Source organism: Talpa occidentalis, unplaced genomic scaffold (assembly GCF_014898055.3).
Source record: "Talpa occidentalis isolate TD23 unplaced genomic scaffold, MPIMG_talOcc4v2.1 talOcc4.10, whole genome shotgun sequence".
Classification (NCBI taxonomy): domain Eukaryota; kingdom Metazoa; phylum Chordata; class Mammalia; order Eulipotyphla; family Talpidae; genus Talpa; species Talpa occidentalis.
The window spans coordinates 36,944,255-36,963,188 of record NW_023600993.1 but is presented as its reverse complement, the minus strand read 5'-3'; the positions used below and the strand labels follow the sequence as shown (position 1 = coordinate 36,963,188).

Here is an 18,934-nt window from a genome sequence, read left to right as displayed (position 1 = left end):
TGTCCCCAGCACTGGGGAGCTTATTGGTAGAATGGCTAATCTGAAGGGTGGCAGCCTGGGGCCTTTCTGGACCTTTCAGAAGGGGCTCCAATACCCGACTCCCACCTCAGCCTGCCCGTCCTCAGTACATGTCCTGCCCCAGCCAAGGTCCACTGGACACTCCCAGTTAGCCTGCTTATCTGAGGCCACTGCGGTTTTTGGCTTATGGATCCCAATTTCCCAGAACCTGCCCCCGCGGGGGCGGGGCCTCAAGCAAGTTACTAATTCATTCCCCACTTCCGCTCAAGTTCAGAAGCAGCCTGCTAGGCACTGGAGCCAAAATGAAGACCCCAGCCCCTGTCCGTGCCCGTGGCATCGGGCTGGTCCTGCTCTCACTTCTTCTTGTCCTCCAGACTGCCACTGCCCAGAAGGTAGCAGGCATCCATGGGTGCCTGTGTGTGTGTGTGTGTGGTGTGTGAGTGGTGAGAGACACAGAGGAGAGCCTATGTGTACAAGTAAGTGCAGGGTGTGTGCAAAGGAAAGGCACTATCTGCCAGGCACTCCCCCAGGGCTTATGGATACTGTCTCATTTAACAGAAGGGGTGAGCCCACTATTCACATGTTACAGGTGAAGAAATGCAGCTTAGCAAGATGTCCCTGGAAGCCAGCAGTGGGTGGGTGGGTGGGAATGGGTTTTATGAGCCTGGATCTCCTGCTACCCCTCCCCAGCCCTGCAACCCAGAAAAAGTAACTTATGCTTTCTGTGTCTGTTTCCTCTTCTGTGAAACAGGATAATAATAGAACCTATTGGGAAGTTTATCATAAGGATCAAACCTGTTGTATCTAACAAGGGCTCAGTCCAGTGCCCGGCACTGTAAACGTGTGAACGAGCCTCTCGGCCGGCCACACTCTGTGCTAAACTGCACGTGCGCTGAGCAGAGCCAGTGTGAGCACAGTGCGCTACATAGGCGGGAGTGTGAGCCTCCGTGTGTGCGCGTGTGGCCTTCCTCTTGTGGTGAGGGGTCAAGAGCAGATGCTGGGATGCCCTGTGGGCTTGGGTGGGAGTAATGGGGAAAGGAGGCAAAGAGGGAGATTCCCACCTCTTGGAGACTGCATCCTTGTTACCTGCAGGCCCCTGGTAGAGACTGGGGGGCTGTTTTCCCCAGTTTCTAAGGAGGCCAAAGTCACTAGAGGTCAAAAGCCTACTGCCCTTTCACTGGGCAAGGCTCGAACAGCACAGGAAGCTTTCCCACCCACCAGGGCCCTCTGACGCTCCCCTTCCCCCAAAGGACAAGTGTGAGTCCCTCCCAGAAACACTGGGGCTTGGACCCCAGCCCACACATGTGCTTGTCCCCAAGGGGCACTGTGGGCCCTGTGGCACTGCAGAGCAGGAAGGAGGCACGCAGCTGCACATGTTCACACAGGAAGTGCTTACTTCAGGGGTCTTAGCCTCAGGTCTGGGTAGTGAGGGCCCATCTGGATGGGGACCAGGGCTTGGTCTGGGACCAAGGCTCATCCTTGCAGAGTGTTGTCCCAGCTGGGATGGCACTGACCACCCCCCACCCCCTTCACTGCTCCAGAATGACATCGACATCTACAGCCTCACCGTGGACTCCAAGGTCTCCTCCCGATTTGCCCACACGGTCGTCACCAGCCGGGTGGTCAACAGGGCCAGCACTGCGCAGGAGGCCATCTTCCAGATGGAGCTGCCCAAGAAAGCTTTCATCACCAACTTCTCCATGTAGGTAGCCTCTCTCCTCGCCCTCCCCCAATCCAGCACTGAGGCACCATCTCCCTCTCCTTCATGTGAGGGGTGCCACGATGCACCCCTTAGTGTGTGTGCTCCACTACAGGTAACCAGGACTTACCTGGCCACTTCACGCATCCTCAGAGGCCTTTCCATCCCTCCCGCCATCCTTTTATTCCTTGCTCCCTTCTCCCCCTCCTCTCTCATTCCCCTCAGCCCTTCCTCCACCCATCTCTCCCCCATCCCTGCTCCATCCTCCCCAGCCTTCCCTCCCCCTCCTTCCTTCGCACCCCTCCCTCCTTCCCTGTCTCCCTCCATCCTTCCCTCAATCTCGCCACCCCTCTGTCTCCCTTCCCTCCCTGCCTGCCTCTGCCTGTCCATCTACATCCCTAAGTGCTGCCCAAATGGCAGGTGGGGACCCTGGCATCTCCGTGTCTCTTTGAGGAGTAGAGACTGGGCATCCTGAGGTCAGGCACAGACGGAGGGACTCACCAAAAGGCAGGCTCTAGCTCAGAATGCAGAAAAGTAAAACAAAGGCAAGCATACCAAAACTTCCTAACTGGCTCCACAAAGGGGCAAAACCTTGAGCTGAGGGAGCCCTCTGTACAGGGAGCTCTAAGCCAGGCTAGCTCCTGCCCCTGACTGGGGTCCTTTCTCAGTCTGAGGCCATGCTGGGAGGTGTCCATGTTCTTTGTGGACTGTGAGCTGGTGACCATCCTCACCTTGTCCTCCACAGTCCTCCCCCACCCCTCCCAACTCAGTTTTGCAATGTTTGCCAACCACAAGAGAACTCTGTCCCTAGCCCACAGGAGAGGCAGTGATGGAGCACAGGCCAGAGAGAGGCTGAGCCTAGAGACTCTGGAGGGTGATGAGCTGTGGGGTGCACAGTTGGTGTCTCAGGCGTGGTCCACATGGTGGCCTGTGACTTCTGGAAAATTACAGAGGAGGCCCAGTCCCTGTGGTTGGCTCCTCCCTCTCTCCCTGCCCCACCTCCCACAGTTGCCCCTACCTTTCCTAACCTGGGATCCCAGGTCCTGTGTTGCCCTTCTTGTACGGTGAGCCTCATAGGCTGTGCCCGGTCTCCCACATGGTGCAAAGGTCACAAGGTTCTGTTGTATCTGCTCAGAACCCGCGACTGGCACCCTTTTCTGGGCCCAGATCCTGTTGCTGCATCAGGTAGGGAAGTCGGGTCAGGGCACCTTGCTCTGATCTGCAGCCTGCTGGAGGCCACACTGGATACCTGGGAGGAGGAAGCCTGAGGCCCACACACAGACCCCATTCCTGCCCCAGAATTAAAAGACAACCAAGAAGGTGTGGAGGAGGGACACTTGGTCCTGAAGTCTGGCCGCACACCCACCACACCCCAGCACATTTCCACACTTTTGGGCCACCCCAGACAAGCAGGCCCCTGTTGACTTGACGTGGCCTGACTCTGCCCACAGGTGGTCTGGAGTAGTCATTTACTTTCCAGAAAAACAGGCCAGTAGGTCTTTCTCGACCTCAAAGAAACACCATGAGGATTGTGTCCACACCCCTAGGAGTCCATCCATCAGTTGTCCAAAGCCTCCTTTCCCAGAGGCCAATCTCTGTGTGGAGGCTAATCTCCCTGCTCTGTGCCGGGGGTAGAAGGGTAGTCACAGGCCACAGTCCAGCCAAAGCAGCTGGTCAAGAGGGGTCAGAGCTTCTCTACCCCATGACTTCACTGCTTCTCAATCCTCCACACAGCTGGACACGGCTGAGCACATGCCACTCAGAAAGTTCTCGTTGGTCATTACTGGTTCCTCTGTCTGTGAGGTGGAAGGGCTGAATTAGAATATGGGGCCATGACCTCGCTCAACTGAGCGCTCAACTCTTCTGCAATCTCCCTCCTCTCCTCACTCAGTAAAATGTGTGTCTGCTAACATTCTGTGTGTCTGGGGCCTGGTGTACCCACTCACTCACATGGGGTCCTACCCAGTCTTGTATAGCGTAGGGACATAATAAACGGGAGTGGGCTTGTGCAAAGATGGGAGTCACTCTGTCGAGAGGCACACCAGATCCCTAAAAGTCTCCCTGGGGGAGGCAGTTTGGAGCGCCCCTCCGCCAGTCTTTCTGCAACTCCCTCCCTCCTGCCCCAGGATCATCGATGGTGTGACCTACCCAGGGAACATCAAGGAGAAGAAGGCAGCCCAGGAGCAGTACAGTGCGGCCGTGGCAAGGGGAGAGAGTGCTGGCCTAGTCAAGTGAGCTCAAGGGGTTTGGGAAGGAAGCCCAGTGGGGGTGGGGCTCCTTGGTCCCCTGGCCCTCCACCCTCGCTTTCAACCCTTTATTCTTCCTCACACCTCCAGTGGCCATGTCCCACTTAGCCTGGAGGGGTAGACCTCATGCCTTCTTCCCCCAGGGCCACCGGGAGAAAGACAGAGCAGTTCCAGGTGTCCGTCAGTGTAGCTCCCTCTGCCAAGGTCACCTTTGAGCTGGTATATGAGGAGCTGCTTATGCGGCATCTGGGAGCGTATGAGCTGCTGCTGAAAGTCCGGCCACAGCAGCTGGTCAAGCACCTGCAGGTACCTGGCTCTGCCTTCTCACAGGAGGCCCCCTGGATGACACGTGCTCTGCTGCAGATGGCCCCCTCCCCCCACAACCTCGGGTCAAGTCCAACCCCGACTCCCTTGCTGACCCATGCATGACCTACATCTTCCCTCCAGATGGACATTCACATCTTCGAGCCTCAGGGCATCAGCTTCTTGGAGACTGAAAGCTCCTTCTTGACCAATGAACTGGAGAACGCCCTCATCACCTCACAGAATAAGACCAAGGTGGGCTTGCCAGGGGACCAGGCCAGAGGACCAAGGGGCCTGTCGTGGGGCCAACCCCTGAGCCTGGGTTTCCAGAGAGTGGGGCTATTGGGCCGAACTCTGAGCTCTCTGTGACTATGCTGTCATTTAGCAGATGGGGAGGGGCAAGACCTAGAGAAGAGAGAGTGCTGGTTTGACCCTAAAATAGGGGTTGAAGGACATAGAGTGGACACTGATGTGAGGGCCCCAGGACCAGAACGAGAGGAGTGAGCTGGATCCCACACCTCCTGAGCTCAGCCTGTGTTCACACAGCAACTGGAGGAGGGGGTCCCTCTCACCCCACCTCACTATAGAGGGTGTTGATAAGTATGACAGCTTGACCTGGAAGAAAATTCCCTGGAATCTGACCTACCTCTGCCTCCTAGAATTCTCACTTCCCATTATGCAGGTGGACTGGGGAGTGTTAGCATGACCTTGCTGCCCTTGTTGCTTTTCCAGGCTCACATTCAATTCAAGCCAACACTGTCCCAGCAGCAAAAATCTCCTGAGGAGCAGGAGACTGTCCTGGACGGCAACTTCATCGTCCGCTATGATGTGGACCGGACCCTCTCCGGGGGCTCCATTCAGGTGAAGGGGCTCTAGGCCAAAGCAGGGTGACCAGGGAATCCTGCCACTTTCAAGGGCCTGAGCTTGGGTATTCTAGAAGAAAAAACAAAATAACCACCCCTACTTATTAATGTGAACCAGGAGCCAACACAGACAGAAAAAAAGCAGGGTAGCTGTTTTATCCTTGAAATGATTCCTTTTTAGTAGTAAAAATGGTTCATTTCTGCTAAAGAGTTGCCTTGCCTGTTTTTTCTTATTTTCTTGGCTGCCAGAATGTTCACAGTTCAGCCTCATTATGCTCAATTGAAGTAGTATTTTTCACACAAGTTTTTGGCACTACTTCCCTTCCCCTTGACTCTTTCGATGAATGCGATTTGGAGGTTTTGCTCTTTTTAATGGATCTCAAGGATAAGATGCCTCAAATACTAAAGCAAATAGGAGGCAAAGCAGACAGGGGTAGAGTTCCATGGGCCAGGTAGGAAGGGTCCTAACAGATGGCAGGCATTTGGGGAGGTTAACAGTAGGCAGGGATAGTGGGGGTTGGAACAAAGGCTCAAGGATTCAGGGTAGAGGGCCTGGCTGGGACAGGGCAGGACGGCAGCTCTCATTACCTGGGTGGTCTCACTGTTTACAGATCGAGAATGGCTATTTTGTGCACTACTTTGCCCCTGAGGGTCTGCCCACCATACCCAAGAATGTGATCTTTGTCATCGACAGGAGTGGCTCCATGAGTGGCAGGAAAATCCAGCAGGTGGGTCCTGGGGGCCAGGGCAGGGACCTGAAAACTCAGGTCTACAGGCAGATCCCCCCTTCTCCAAGGTCCTGGATGGAGATATCTCTGGGGTCAGAGTCCGTGGCAGGTTCCGCCCCTAGAGCATTCATCAAGTCCCCGCTCCCGACAGGAGTCTGGGAGTGCCAGCCCAAGGACACATGAGCCCCCAAGGAGGCCCCACTGAGATACACACCTTGTCTCCCCTCCCCCTGACCAGACCCGGGAAGCCCTAATCAAGATCCTGGGCGACCTCAATGCCAACGACCAGTTCAACCTCGTTGATTTCAGCGGGGAGGCCACCCAGTGGAAGCCCTTGCTGGTGCCAGCCTCAGCAGAGAATGTGAACAAGGCCAAAGGCTATGCTGCTGAAATCCAGGCCCGGGGAGGTGAGTGTCCCTGTAGGCATGCAGGACAGGGGCATCCAGGGTGCCAGGCTGGGACCCACCCTGAGTGTGTGCCCCTCAGGGACCAACATCAACAGTGCGATGCTGATGGCCGTGAAGCTGCTGGAAACTGCCAACCGACAGGAGCTGCTGCCAGCCAAGAGTGTCTCCATCATCATCTTGCTCACCGATGGCGACCCCACCGTGGGTGAGTCACCACCAGCAACTCCAGGCCATGCTGCCTGGATGCAGCTACTGGGGCTCCACCCTGGCTTGCTGTGGGGCCTGTGGCAGGGGGATTCTCTTAGGGCCCCTTGGCTCTGAGAAAATTACTGTTTTCTTACCCCATTTCCAAACTGCTGGGCAGGGGAGACCAACCCTGTGAAGATCCAAAAGAATGTGCAGGAAGCTATAAGTGGCCGGTACAGCCTCTTCTGCCTGGGTTTCGGCTTTGACGTCAGCTACCCCTTCCTGGAGAAGCTGGCACTGAGCAATGGCGGCCTGGCTCGGCGCATTTATGAGGACTCAGACTCCACCCTGCAGCTCCAGGTGCTGGCATGCCCTGGGTGGGCTGCATGAGGACGGGATGGCGGAGATGGTGAACCCACCCCAGCCCCACCTGTGGTACTCCCCACCCTGCAGGACTTCTACCAGGAGGTGGCCAACCCCCTGCTGACTGGGGTGACCTTTGAATACCCGGACAATGCTGTGGAGGAGGTCACTCAGAACAACTTCCGACTGCTCTTCAAGGGCAGTGAGATGGTGGTGGCTGGGAAGCTCCAGAAACAGAACTCCGATGTGCTCTCAGCCAAAGTCAATGGGCAGCTGGTGAGTGTGGCCAGTGATCCTGGAGGGGCAGGGCAGCAGGGGCAGGCAGCCAGAAGGGCTGGGTTCAAACCTCAGCCCTGCCAGGTTTCAGTTAGTTGACTTCAGCAAGTCACCAAGTGCTCTCTGCCACTTGTGGACGACACTGGTCCCCATCACGTGGGCTTATGGCTGATGAGATAATGTTGTGACCTGAGAACACCTGTGCGGTCTGGCATGCGGTAGGTACTCAGCAGTCAGACACACTGCTCTCCTGAGGACACAGGCAATTGGCATCCCCTCCCAAGCTCATGCCAGTCCTCTGAGGTTGCTCTTGGATGGGAAGGCTGCTCCCGTTTCACAGATGAGCAAACTGAAACCGCAAGAAGGCAGGGAGCTTTCTCTGGGCCCCAGTGTAGCCATGACCTGGCTCATCAAGGTATCCTGTCTTGCCCAGCCTTCCTACCTCTGTACTAGGGGCCGCTCTTGTTCCACCAAAAGAAGCGGTGTACCCTCTCTGTGCCAGCTCCTCTGGCTTCACAGGAGAGAGAGAGTGGGCTGGGACACCTCTGACAGGATAAACCTGGGGACCCAGGAGAATAGTACTGAAAGCCCCAACCTGGCCTGGCATTCAGGGAGACCTTCCTGGAGGAGACTCTGCTAAGACTGAGGGATAAGTAGTAGGTGGCAGAGATCAGATGGCAGAGTGATGGAGGAATGTTCCAGGCTTGTGTGGCAGGCAGGAAGCTTTCATGGGGAGAATAGCAGGTGGGCAAAGCAGGAAGCCATGGTGTGGCGAGGACCTTGTCTCAGAAGTAGCCGCATGTCATGAGGGGCAAGCTGTGCCTGTCCTGCCTGATTCCAGTCTACCGCTTCCACTTCCCAGAGAGGAGGCTGGGGCAGGTCACTTAATCACCTTGTGCCTGTTTTCACCTTTCCACCGGGAGGGCTCTGGGGAGGATTAACCCTGGTCCTTTCATGTTAGCTGCTGCTGTTATCCCTGAGGCCAGGGGTTCCCTAAGTGTGGAACCCACTGTGACTTGGGGTAATTCACAAACAAATATGCTTTTATTTTACTGTCTTTATTTTAAGGTGTGTTCTGAAAAATAACCCAATGCTGGAGACCAGCTCCAGCTAGAAGTCGTGTCAGGGATCTCAGAAAGGAGAGGACAGAGTCGGTGAAGTTTTTTCGGAGGACTGAGGGGAAGTGGAGCGAGGTAGAAGTGAGGTAGACACAGACACTCTCTCTGGTGCAAGTATCTCCTGCTGAGGGTCTCAGCGGGTCTCTATTTATATCTTAAGGCGATTGGTGGGATTACATCAGCGTAAGCACTGAAGCAGAGAAAGACAATCAATACATATTTTCTCATGATCATGTAAAGACTCCCTTGGCCTTACACCTGTAGGCCATTTCTTTGGTAACCTAAGAACAATCAGTTTCCTAGGTACAGCTCATTGACTAGCATGATCAATCATACAAGACAGCACAACATTTGGCAACAATTAAACTTTCTCAATTACAAAGTGGGTGTAAAATTCCTATTCTATATTCAATTACTAAAATCAATTACTAAAATCAATTCTATATTCAATTACTAAAATCTCCTAGCACTCAATTAACTTGGTTAATATATTATTTAAAGTGGTCTAAAACAACTCATCAAATCTATGTAAGTTCTACTGAAGTCTAACTCTTAACTAGAAATTCCTAACCTCCACACGGCCTGCCAACTGTTGACCTCTTGCATACACCAGGGAATGTATTGTTGCCACAAACAGGTACCCCCCAGGTTAGGCTATGGTTTCCAAGCACAGCTGGTTCAGGGCAGCTTGTTCTCCATAGTTCTTAGGGCCAAAACATTTCTTTCCTAACTATACCTTTAACAATTTTTACTTCTTTTGCGATTGTTCATTCCTAAGAATAATAAGCCAATTGTCCCCTGGGTCCGAATTAGGTTTTCACATGCCAATTTATAACTAACTTACATCAGCATTAACCAAGAACAAAGAGGAGAGCATTAGCAGGCGTTGCCATGGAGACTTCCCAGTTCAGATCTTTGGGAAGTGCAAGAACTCCCTTCTTCTGGGAAATACAACTTTCCCTCTTCGGGGAAGCACAGGAACTCCCCGCTTCTCGGGAGTCTCCCCCAATGCCCGGACCATGTCAAGAGACAGCATGGGAGGCGCAGCCTGCCTCAACCCAAAGCCCAGACCTTATATTTCTCTGGTGCTATTGTTTGGAACAAGGTCAAATAAAAAGTTTTAGTCTATTTAAAATTCATTGAAGGAAAACCATCCAATAGCTGTATGTGTGGAGAGGACAAAGTTTGCAGAGGGCCTGCATGTGGGAAAACTGGGAGGCCTGTACCCGAGAGACAGGAGGGTAGTTCCAGCCGGGGTAGTTCCAGCCAGTTCCGTGGCTGCTGTGGAGAGCTGTGTGAGAAAGAGTGAGGGTTCCTTTGCCCCCAACCCATTTGCCAGGTCAGCCTGAGACTAGAGGCCCCTCCTTGGGGAGGGAAGTGGCAGTGCCCCCCAGAGCACAGGCACTCACTCACCTTGCTTTCCCATCCCACAGTGACCCAAGAGAGGACACCGACTTGGGCAGGCGATAGCTCATTGGGGTGGATGGGACCCCAACCCCATCAGGGTTCTGACCCTTGAGTTCTCAACTCTACCACTGACTGCTGGGGAAGGCTCTTCCTCCCTGCTCCCAGAGGCTCCGTCTTTGGAGGGAGAGCGGGCTGTCTCTAGGGACCCTCTCTGCTCCACACAGCACTGGCACAGCCTACACTGGCTTAGGGTTCATATCCCTCCCTCATTTCCCTTTATCCCAATCTTGATATTTTTTTTAAAGGATCCAGTTTTATTTTATATATATATAATATATATATATATATATATATTTTAAGATTTATTTATTTTTATACAAGAGCTGGGGTATAGGCCAGAGGCACAGGAGGGTGAGAGGATTCACCAGAGACAGAGTGGGGAGCAGAACAGGCAGACAACTGAAATACACTGCTGAGGGGAGCAGCAGCTGAGACAGGAGTGGTCTGCCACACCATGTGGGAATCTCCTGGCCGGCCAGGAATCGAACCCACGCTGCAGAGTCTGCGGACAGCTTCACAGTGCAGCGCTCAACCCACTGCGCCACTGGGGAGGCCCCCAAACTTGATAATTTGACTTGAACTCTTGGCTCTTGGCTGCCATGGTGCACCTGGGATAGTTTGCTACCTTTTATCTCCACCTCCTTTTATCTCTTCATCATATTTGGAGGCTCTGTGGCTGAGCCCCTTGCACCCCTAAGCTCCCTCCCTGTGCTCCACTCAAAGGAAATATGGTGCTTAGGGCCTGGAGCCTGCCAACATCCAACCAGGTTTCTTGTTGGTGTGCTCAGAAGAACCAAGCCAGGTGGGGAACCTTAGCTCTCACTGCTCCTACCCTACTTGGCCCCCTGTTGCAGCACTTGCAGAATATCACCTTCCAAATGGAGTCCAGCAAGGCAGAGCAGGAGGAGGTGTTCCAGAGCCCCAAGTACATCTTCCACGGCTTCATGGAGAGACTCTGGGCGTACCTGACCATCCAGCAACTCCTGGAGCAGATGTGGGTGGCTTGTACCCTGGAGGGCCTGCTGGGGTGGCCATGCACAGCCTCAGCACCTCCCTGGCTGAATGCAGCTGGCATGGGGTCTCCTAGGCCTGGAAAGGGGGGTCTGTTGTCACATTTGAGCCCCAGACTGTGTCAGTGGGAACTCTGGCAGGTCTGGGAGGAAGGGAGAATCGACCAGGCATCCAGAGTCCTCTGAGTTAATGTCTTCAACCTGCAGAGTTTCTGCATCAGATACTGAGAAGCCAGCACTTGAGGCCCAAGCTCTGAACTTGTCGCTCAAGTACAGTTTTGTCACTCCCCTCACATCTATGGTGGTCACCAAACCTGAAGACCAAGAACAGTCTCATGTTGTGGAGAAGCCTGTGGAAACTGGTGAGTTTGACAGTGGTGTCCCAGACTCCGCAGTAGCAGAGTCTGGACCAGCATTCTCCCAAGACCCTTCCCTGCATCCTGCCCAAGACCCCAGCCCTGGCACCCACAGATTCCCAGGAACCCTGGGAGACTCACCCTGTATCACTGATGAGGAAACTGAGATCACATCTCCTTACCCCCAATCCCCTGCCCCACCCCGATTCACTGCACCTGTTACCTAGTGGTGCTGAGATTGGGAGTAAGGTTAAGTATAACTACTTCACATTCATCAAGATCTCTATCTCTTTTTCTCCCCCTCTCTCTCCTCTCCCTCGCTCCCTCTCTCCAGAACAAAACCACGGGAGTAGTTTCCCAGGTAAGGGGCCTGATATCCTTAAAGACTAACTGGGGTGAGGGTAGCTGACATGGGCAGCAGCCCCAGGTGGTCACTGGCCAGGGCTTCTCCATCCCAACCCTGCCATCAGCAGGGGGCGGCTTCTGCCTAAACATGCTGGTGGACTTAATTACCTGTTCACTCACGTATGGTACCCTGCTTTGGGGCATAGTACCCATTTGTCTGGGAGCCTCAGAAAGGAGCATCCAAAAAGCAAGCCCAGCTCTCTCTGATTTCCAGGTCATACTCTCTTCAGATACCCCATGCTCTCTTCAGCCACCACAAACAGAATGTCCAGAGTACAAGGTAGCAAAGGGGCAGAGGGAGGGGGAGGGGAGGCTGACAGAACCCTGTCCCCTACTACAGAGGAGTCTGTGCCCTGGCTGCAGAGGGCGAGACTTGCTTGACTGTCTGGCCGGTGGCGGGCCCATGACTGAGTCCACATGTGTCTGATTAGGGGGCAGCTATACTACCTGTCTCCTCACTTAAAAAAAAAAGTTTGACGGCAAAGTGGAGGACACTGCCATAGGGTGGGGTGGGCAAGCCTGATATTCCAGTGGAGAGAAGTTCCCGATTTGAATTTCTCTCAGCTATGGGGAGAAAGGCTCTAGGAGTAGCAGGTGTGGGGAGGGGAGCCATCTGCCCCCTCACATCCCTCTCCTGGAATGGGTTCTGGGGCCCACGGGTGGGGACCTGACCCTGCTTGAGAGAAGACTGTGTGTGACAACTTTTTTAAAACTGGATTTCCTAACAAAGCATATGACCACGTAAGATCAGGACTCCCTGGCCCTCCTGCTGCTCCTGCTCCTCCCCACTTCTCTCCCTTCCGCAAGAACTGGATGCCAAGGCTAACAACAGAGATGTTAGGTAAGTCACTGTCTGCCCCTCTGAGGGCCTCAGTCTCCTCACAATGACCACGATGACACTTAGAGTTGACCAGAGTTGGAGGACCTAAAGCACCAAGCACAGGGCTGGGCACAGACCAGGAAGACTTGCTGTGGGCCACATCATTAAGTGTCCTTTATTGTCCTGTATTGGATTCATTATACTGTGGGGCCTGACTCAGCATGGAAACTTCTAGAAAGGGAAAGATTCCTCCATTTACAAAGCCACAGTTTCCAGTTTCCAAATCTGAACTCCAGAGTGTTGAGCCAGGCTTAACCCTGTCTCCTCAGGGTTTTCCCTAACAGCATGTTCTTCATCTGAAAAGCTCTTTGTAAAGCCTCTCCTAGATGAGGTTAAGTATGGCAGGGGTTGTGGACTGGAGTGTGTTGGGTGGCAGATGGCAGTGATGGCAGGAGAGCATGCTGAACCCTGACTGCCTTTTCCCTTTCTGTTTCTGGCTGTTCCTGCACTGCTTCGGCGCCATCAGCACCCGCTGCTCCTATTGAAGTGTTCCATGACATGGTTTTATTAGACAAAGGTGCTCACCAGGCCAGAACCCCTGTGGTAGACCTTTGTCCCTGGGATCTCAATGTTGAAGCAGAGTGGGGGCCCCGGACATACCCATCCGCTGGGCACTCCTGCCCTCCCAACTCCCCAAGAAAGGGCTGCCTAAACTCAGACTTTTCTTCTTTCAGAAGTAACAGTGACAATCCCACCCCCAGGTAAGTTGCCAACTCCATACCCCGCCTCACTCTTACCCCCAACCTCCTCTATCTACCCTTGGAACAACACCTGCTGTCCCAGACCTCATCCAGGCTCCTCCCGTCATCCTGCCTGGGCAGAGCAAGGACCAGCTCTGTGTGGATATCAAGCATGCTCAGGGACCAATGAACCTGCTCTCGGACCCTGACCAAGGTGAGGGGTGCCATCCAGCCATTCACCCCACCACCACCCCCCTAGGACAACAGTGGACCCCAGCCCATGGAGACATACCTGTACGGACTTGGCCTGAGCTGGCCTGTCCCACATGGTCATGCTCCTGAGCATGGTGGGCTCAGGACATTTGCATTTGCAATAACCCCCACCCTGCAGACCTTTCCCAGGGCCCCACATGTGCAGATCTGTGTGGCCTGGGTACCCTAGCTGACCAGTGTGGGCTTATGCCAAGGCACCACTGGGGGTGGGCAGACAGGCCTGAGAGCAGAGGAGCATGGTGGCCTTTGTCAGCTCCCAGAGTGACTTAGAGATGCATCCAGAGGAGGAGACACGAGCTGTCTGATGTTAAGGGAGGCTGAACAAAGTCATACAGAAGTGACTGGGCCTTGGCAGACAGCAGGGGTCTACTAGGTAGAGGAAGGAGTAGGGAGAAGCACAGAGCCCTGCAAGCTGCTGATGGGATTATGGGGTGTGGAGGAAGTGAGTGGTAAGAAGAGGTAGGGGAGCTGGCCAGACAGTCACAAATACCCCCCCCCCAAAAGTGTTTTCCTGGTCAAGCTGAGATATCAGGTCAGATGTGGGACACATAGCACTCGGGGCTGCTCACACACACACCTGCAGGGCCCTCAGGCTGCTGGAACAGCTGCCGCGTTCCTCCCAGTTCCCCATGGGCTCCCACTTCATCATGCCAGGCCTGGAATTTATTTGGTCCCTAAGTGTGGAGACCACCAGTTTTCCATCATGCTTTTGGTCATGCGCTTAGCTCAAGCCTGGGTACACTACAGGGTCTTTATGAATCTATTTCAACTTCATGAGCCCCTCCTCCCCCCTGCCACCCTGCAGAGCAATCATCACTGAGGATTTGAGGGCCCTTCCAAAGGCTGTGAAACCAAGATTGTGGGAACAGGCCCCCAGGGCAAGGGAATGCTGAGGAAGGGGGTGAGGGGAGAGCTGGTGAGGAGCACTCCCAGGGACAGAAGCAGGGAGCCCTCCCATTCAGGCCGCAGCTCTGACCACTATTCCTGGCCCTCTCAGGGGTTGAGGTGACTGGTGACTATGACACACAGAAGGCCCAGTTTTCATGGATAGAGGTGAACTTCAAGAACCTTCAGCTGCAGGTCCGAGCATCCCCCGAGCATGTGGTGGTGACTCGGAACCGAAGAAGCTCTGCATACAAGTGGAAGGAAACGCTGTACTCTGTGACGCCCGGGTAAGCCCCAGCCTGGATACTGACCATGACATCTCAGGCCAAGTTGGCTGGTGATAGTGCTGACAGGTGGCCTGAGGCCACCACCCTGGGGATGGGGTGGCCCGTCCTGTCACAAGTTCTCTGCAGTGGGCTGCACCTATGAGAGTGGTAGCTGTGCAATCCCCTTCCTGCTCTGGAGGGCACAGAGGGGGTGTCCTGGGGACCTGGCTGCCCTCATACCTGACCCAGGTCATGTCCCATGCAATATGGCTTGGAGCTAGCTCTGTTGCGTGACTCTGGGTGGACCATTTAGGTCCTCTGTGCCTTGGTTTCCTCTCAATAGCCAGAGCTAGTCACCAGTCCTGAGCTAGAGGACTGAGGGAGGCTCTAATGAGAGAATGTGGTCAAGGAGGCTTTGCCATGAGACAGTGCAGTGCCCTCCAGCACACTCTCTTGGTGGCAGAAGTAAAAATATGAGACGCTGGGCAGCACTGTCCACTGGGGGAGGGTATGAATGCTTGATGCTCTAGAGAGGAGAGAGACAAATCCATCTGGCAGCTGTAGGTAATGGGGATGAGTGGAGACCTCTCCAGGTAAGGCAGCCCCACCTCAGTGCCTTCCAGAGAAAACTCTCCCACTAAAGTCACAGGCGGCCTAGGAGAGGGGCTTAGGGTGCCAGGCCTCTTGGACCTGGGCATCCAATGCCCAGTGGGGACCTTAGCCTGTCTTTCCTGAGTCTGGGAGCTTGCCTGCCCTCTCACTGAGCAGCTCGGCAGAGACCCATTTCCACTTGACAAGCAAGTGTGCACCTAACAAGCCCAGGGGCTTGCCCAAAACCTCTCAATTTCATTAAAAATACAGATTAGTTTCCTCTCTACCTGATAAATACACAAATATCCACCTGATAAATGCACATATATATATACCAGAAGGTGGAATAAAAAATTCCTAACACTTGCAGTATACTCTCATGAGCTGCAGAAGAGACCCACAAAGTAAAATAGACTGTGTTTCTTACATTGATTTGAGGGCAGTGTTTGTTTAGGGCAGTTCCACTTAAAATAACCTCAGAGTAACTGCAGTCTTACTCAAAACGCTTGAAGGAGCCTAAGATTCCTAACAAAACCAGAAAGGTAGGAATTTCAAAAGATTAAAACAACAGGGGAAAGGATGAGAAGGGACTTGTCCTTGTAGACATAAAAACACATGATTAGGGCCTCCCCTGTGGTGCAGCGGTTGAGCGCTGGGTTGCGAAGCTGCACGCAGCCTCTGCGGCGCCGGTTCGATCCCTGGCTGCTCCCCGGCCACCGGAGGAGGGTCCCGCATGGCGCGCAGACCTCTCCTGCCGCCCGCTGCTCCCCTCAGCAGTGTACTTCGGTCCTTCTGCCTGCTCTGCTCCCCGCTCTGGCTCTGGTGAATTCTCTCACCCTCCCGCGCTTCTGACTGTACCCAGTGCTTGTATAAACAAAACAAACAAACAAATAAAAAAAAAATTTGGCTTTGTAAATATAGAAACATAGTAAAAAAAAAAAAAAAAAAAACACATGATTAAACGTTAATTTTCAAGCGAAAGTGACACTAGCCATAATAGCAAAAGGGAGGGGTGAAATGAATGAATTTCAAATGAATTAATGAGAAACCAAATCTATGATGGCTAGAGGGAAAGGAACCATTATTATTTTTTTTTTTTTTCTGCTGGCATAGCTAGATATCAGTAGGTTAACTGCGGTCGCAACTTTCAAGCGAGGAAACTGCGGCCTAGACGATTCTAGGAACTCGCCCCCAAGCTCCCACTGGGAATTTCTGAGGACGAGCATGCAGGCCTTCTCTGCTCCCCACTCCCACGGCCGCGCCTGCCTTCCTGCTCAGCACACTGGTTTCTCCACAGCCTGAAGATGACCATGGACAAGGCAGGGCTCCTGCTGCTCAGCAACCCAGACAAAGTGTCCATCGGCCTGCTGTATTGGGACGGCCCTGGAAAGGGCCTCCGGCTCCTCCTTCGGGACACTGATCGCTTCTCCAGCCACGTTGGAGGGAGCCTTGGTATGCTGCCCATGGTCTGGGCTCAGGGCATCCTCTGTGTGCCCCTCTAGTCTCCCTCTATCTTTACTCTCACTGACCCACCTTTGTACCTCAGGCCAGTTTTACCAGAACGTGCTGTGGGGGCCCCCAGCAGCAGATGACAACAGCAAGCGAACACTGAGCATTCAGGGTCATGACCGCACTGCCACCAGGTGACTCAGCACCCCTGGGCCTCCGAGCCTGGCCAGGGTGGGGGCTGGGAGACTGGGAGCTGGGCTCTGGGGAGTCCCCATTCCTCCATCATTGCCTGGAAAGTCAGGTGAAGTTTGAATCCCAGGGATCACTAGAGTGAGTTGGGGACAACAGGAAATACCCCACCTACCACCGATTCTCAGAGCCCTGGATATTGGAGACCACACAGGACGCGGACCCCTCAGGTGACCAGACATGGTCAGCCTGTGCTGGAGGGAAACCTAAGGGGCCCAGGACTCTTCACCCTCTACATTCCTATCTCTAGCTGTCTCTCTGTCTTCACTACGTCTGAGATTTGCTGACCACCCATCTTTTTGTCTATCTATCCATTCTAGAAAACCCAAGCTGGATTACCAAGAGGGGCTGCCGGGCACAGAGATTTCCTGCTGGACTGTGGAGCTATAGTTCTGATGGGAGGTTATGCCCACTAGCTGTGTTACCCACCTGTGCACAGAAGGCTGCAACCTTGTGGCCCCAAGGCCGCCTGTGAGGCCTAGACAGTGATGGGGAGAGGATTTCCACTCATTACAAATAAAAAAAGGTGATGTGAGCCCAGGAAGTAAGCGTCTCTGGTTCCATCTGGCCAAATCCTAGGGCCTCAGAATCGCTCCCTGGACACTTAACCTCATGTAACAGCAAATTCTCTGATAACCTCACAAAGACCTGTGGTCAGTAAGGCCCATGGAAAGCTTTCAGCACAGCCCCTTTCTTTTATAAGCAGGGAAATTAAGATTTAGAGAGATTAAACTAATTATATAAAATGTCTCTCCAGCCCCCAGCTCGGGGCCTAGAACAGAATATTCCTTGGGAACAGAGGTTCAATTTGCTTTGTGGTCATTCAGTTGGTGAAAACCAGCTTTGAATCAAGATTAAAAAAAAAAGTAAACTAGGTGGAAGTTCTTTGTAGGCTCTTAGCAAACTTTCAGGCCCCTTTGCAATAGAATTTTCATGCCACAATTTGATTTTCACACCCATGTTCCAGAAAAGGCCTGTCTGCTCTCAGCAATATGAAGAAACTAGCGCTGGAAGAAAAAGACAAAGATGAGACCCCAGTCCAGGGGAAGCAAGGGTTTGTTCCTAAGAGCTTCCAACCCTAGGCGGTTGAGGGTCCCCTCTCCTGTCCAGAGCTCATAGTTAGACACTCCAAAGATTCCACCTAATTACTACATAGACAAAGCATACTTTAAGAATATTTATAACTGTTCCAATACTACTTCTAAAATAAGGACACCAGTCTCAAATTTACAAATAAAAAGCATTCAGAAAATAAAACCAAAAACCCTAAGAATAAGAAGAAGTGAAAAGAGCCAGGTAGGAGGAGAATTAAATCAGAGACATCAGGGTATGAGAAGCTGCCACAGCTCAAAGTTTTGCTCTGAGCTTCCTGGCAGCCAGGACACAGCAGAAAGTGATCTCATTTGTTTGCTAAGAGGAAGTAACCCAAATCATCAGGGTAAACATTCTTATTCCAGCTCTTGAACAATATAGAGTGTTTTGCTGACTGGGTCTTTCTCAAAGGGTCAAAGGGTCAAAGGAGAGCTGGTGAGAGGGGTCTCCAGCAGCAGACACAGGAACATTCCTGCACTGCTGCCTCTCCGTCAAGCCTGCCTGGGTGGGGGGGGGGGTGGGGGATAAGGAGAATGGGGAGGGTTTCAGGCTGAATGAAGGTCACTCAGAGAAACTTAGGCCACAACTCTGTGACAGGGAGTAGCCTCGGGGCTCAATCAGACTTGCTGTGGCCCTGGCCTCGACATACCAAGTGAGAGAAGGTTGACCAAACTTGTCCCTCCGAGACACTACAGCGTAGACTGGGCTGCAATGTGGAACATGTGTAAAGGTAGAGGGGTCATGGGTGACATTCTGGCCCAGTCAGCACCTATAGGGCTGATGTCCTTTGTGAACAACAGACAGTAGGTCCATGAACGTCTGTTTTGTTCACCAAGTGCTTTCTAGCACTGCTTAAACTAGGCCCTGGGCCGAGTGCTGGGTACACTGGGCCCCATGACAGACTCAGTGCCTGTTGTGACAGCTCGCATGCAGAAAATGACCTGCTGCTGCAGGAGACCAGAGGGAGACATCTTGCCCAATCTGGGGGACATCAGCGAAGGCTTTCTGGAAGTAGTGTTATTAAGGTTGAGTTGTGAAGAACAAAGAAGTCAGCCCAGTGGAAAAGGAGGGCACGCACACCAGGCCAATAGCCATGACACTGCATAGTGATCAGGGAAGGTGAA

General features: G+C 53.3%; 1 protein-coding gene across 2 annotated transcripts; it reads left to right on the top strand.

Annotated features, from left to right (window-relative positions):
- The first annotated feature begins 227 nt into the window (after positions 1–227).
- On the top strand, positions 228–17,254 carry ITIH4 (inter-alpha-trypsin inhibitor heavy chain 4). Of its 2 annotated transcripts, XM_037530542.2 has the most exons (23): positions 228–410; positions 1,560–1,720; positions 3,844–3,948; positions 4,107–4,269; positions 4,411–4,521; positions 4,999–5,127; positions 5,741–5,857; positions 6,096–6,264; positions 6,344–6,469; positions 6,629–6,810; positions 6,904–7,089; positions 10,529–10,668; positions 10,892–11,046; positions 11,375–11,401; positions 11,660–11,725; positions 12,176–12,286; positions 12,792–12,842; positions 13,000–13,026; positions 13,109–13,219; positions 14,276–14,450; positions 16,318–16,472; positions 16,567–16,663; positions 17,039–17,254. In XM_037530542.2, the coding sequence occupies exons 1-23, from the start codon at positions 321–323 to the stop codon at positions 17,106–17,108; spliced, it is 2,724 nt and encodes a 907-aa protein (XP_037386439.1). In that variant the 5' UTR covers positions 228–320; the 3' UTR covers positions 17,109–17,254. The 2 variants fall into 2 exon arrangements, with proteins under 2 accessions (XP_037386439.1, XP_054550606.1); XM_054694631.1 differs by lacking the exon at positions 11,375–11,401.
- Positions 17,255–18,934: the final 1,680 nt, after the last annotated feature.

Excerpts from the sequence above, each read along its gene's own strand:
- ITIH4 (XM_037530542.2), top strand. The coding sequence starts at position 321 with ATGAAGACCCCAGCCCCTGTCCGTGCCCGTGGCATCGGGCTGGTCCTG. Across the intron at positions 11,047-11,374 it reads GGAGAAGCCTGTGGAAACTG|AACAAAACCACGGGAGTAGT; the intron begins GTGAGTTTGACA and ends CCCTCTCTCCAG. Across the intron at positions 11,726-12,175 it reads CAGAATGTCCAGAGTACAAG|CATATGACCACGTAAGATCA; the intron begins GTAGCAAAGGGG and ends TTCCTAACAAAG.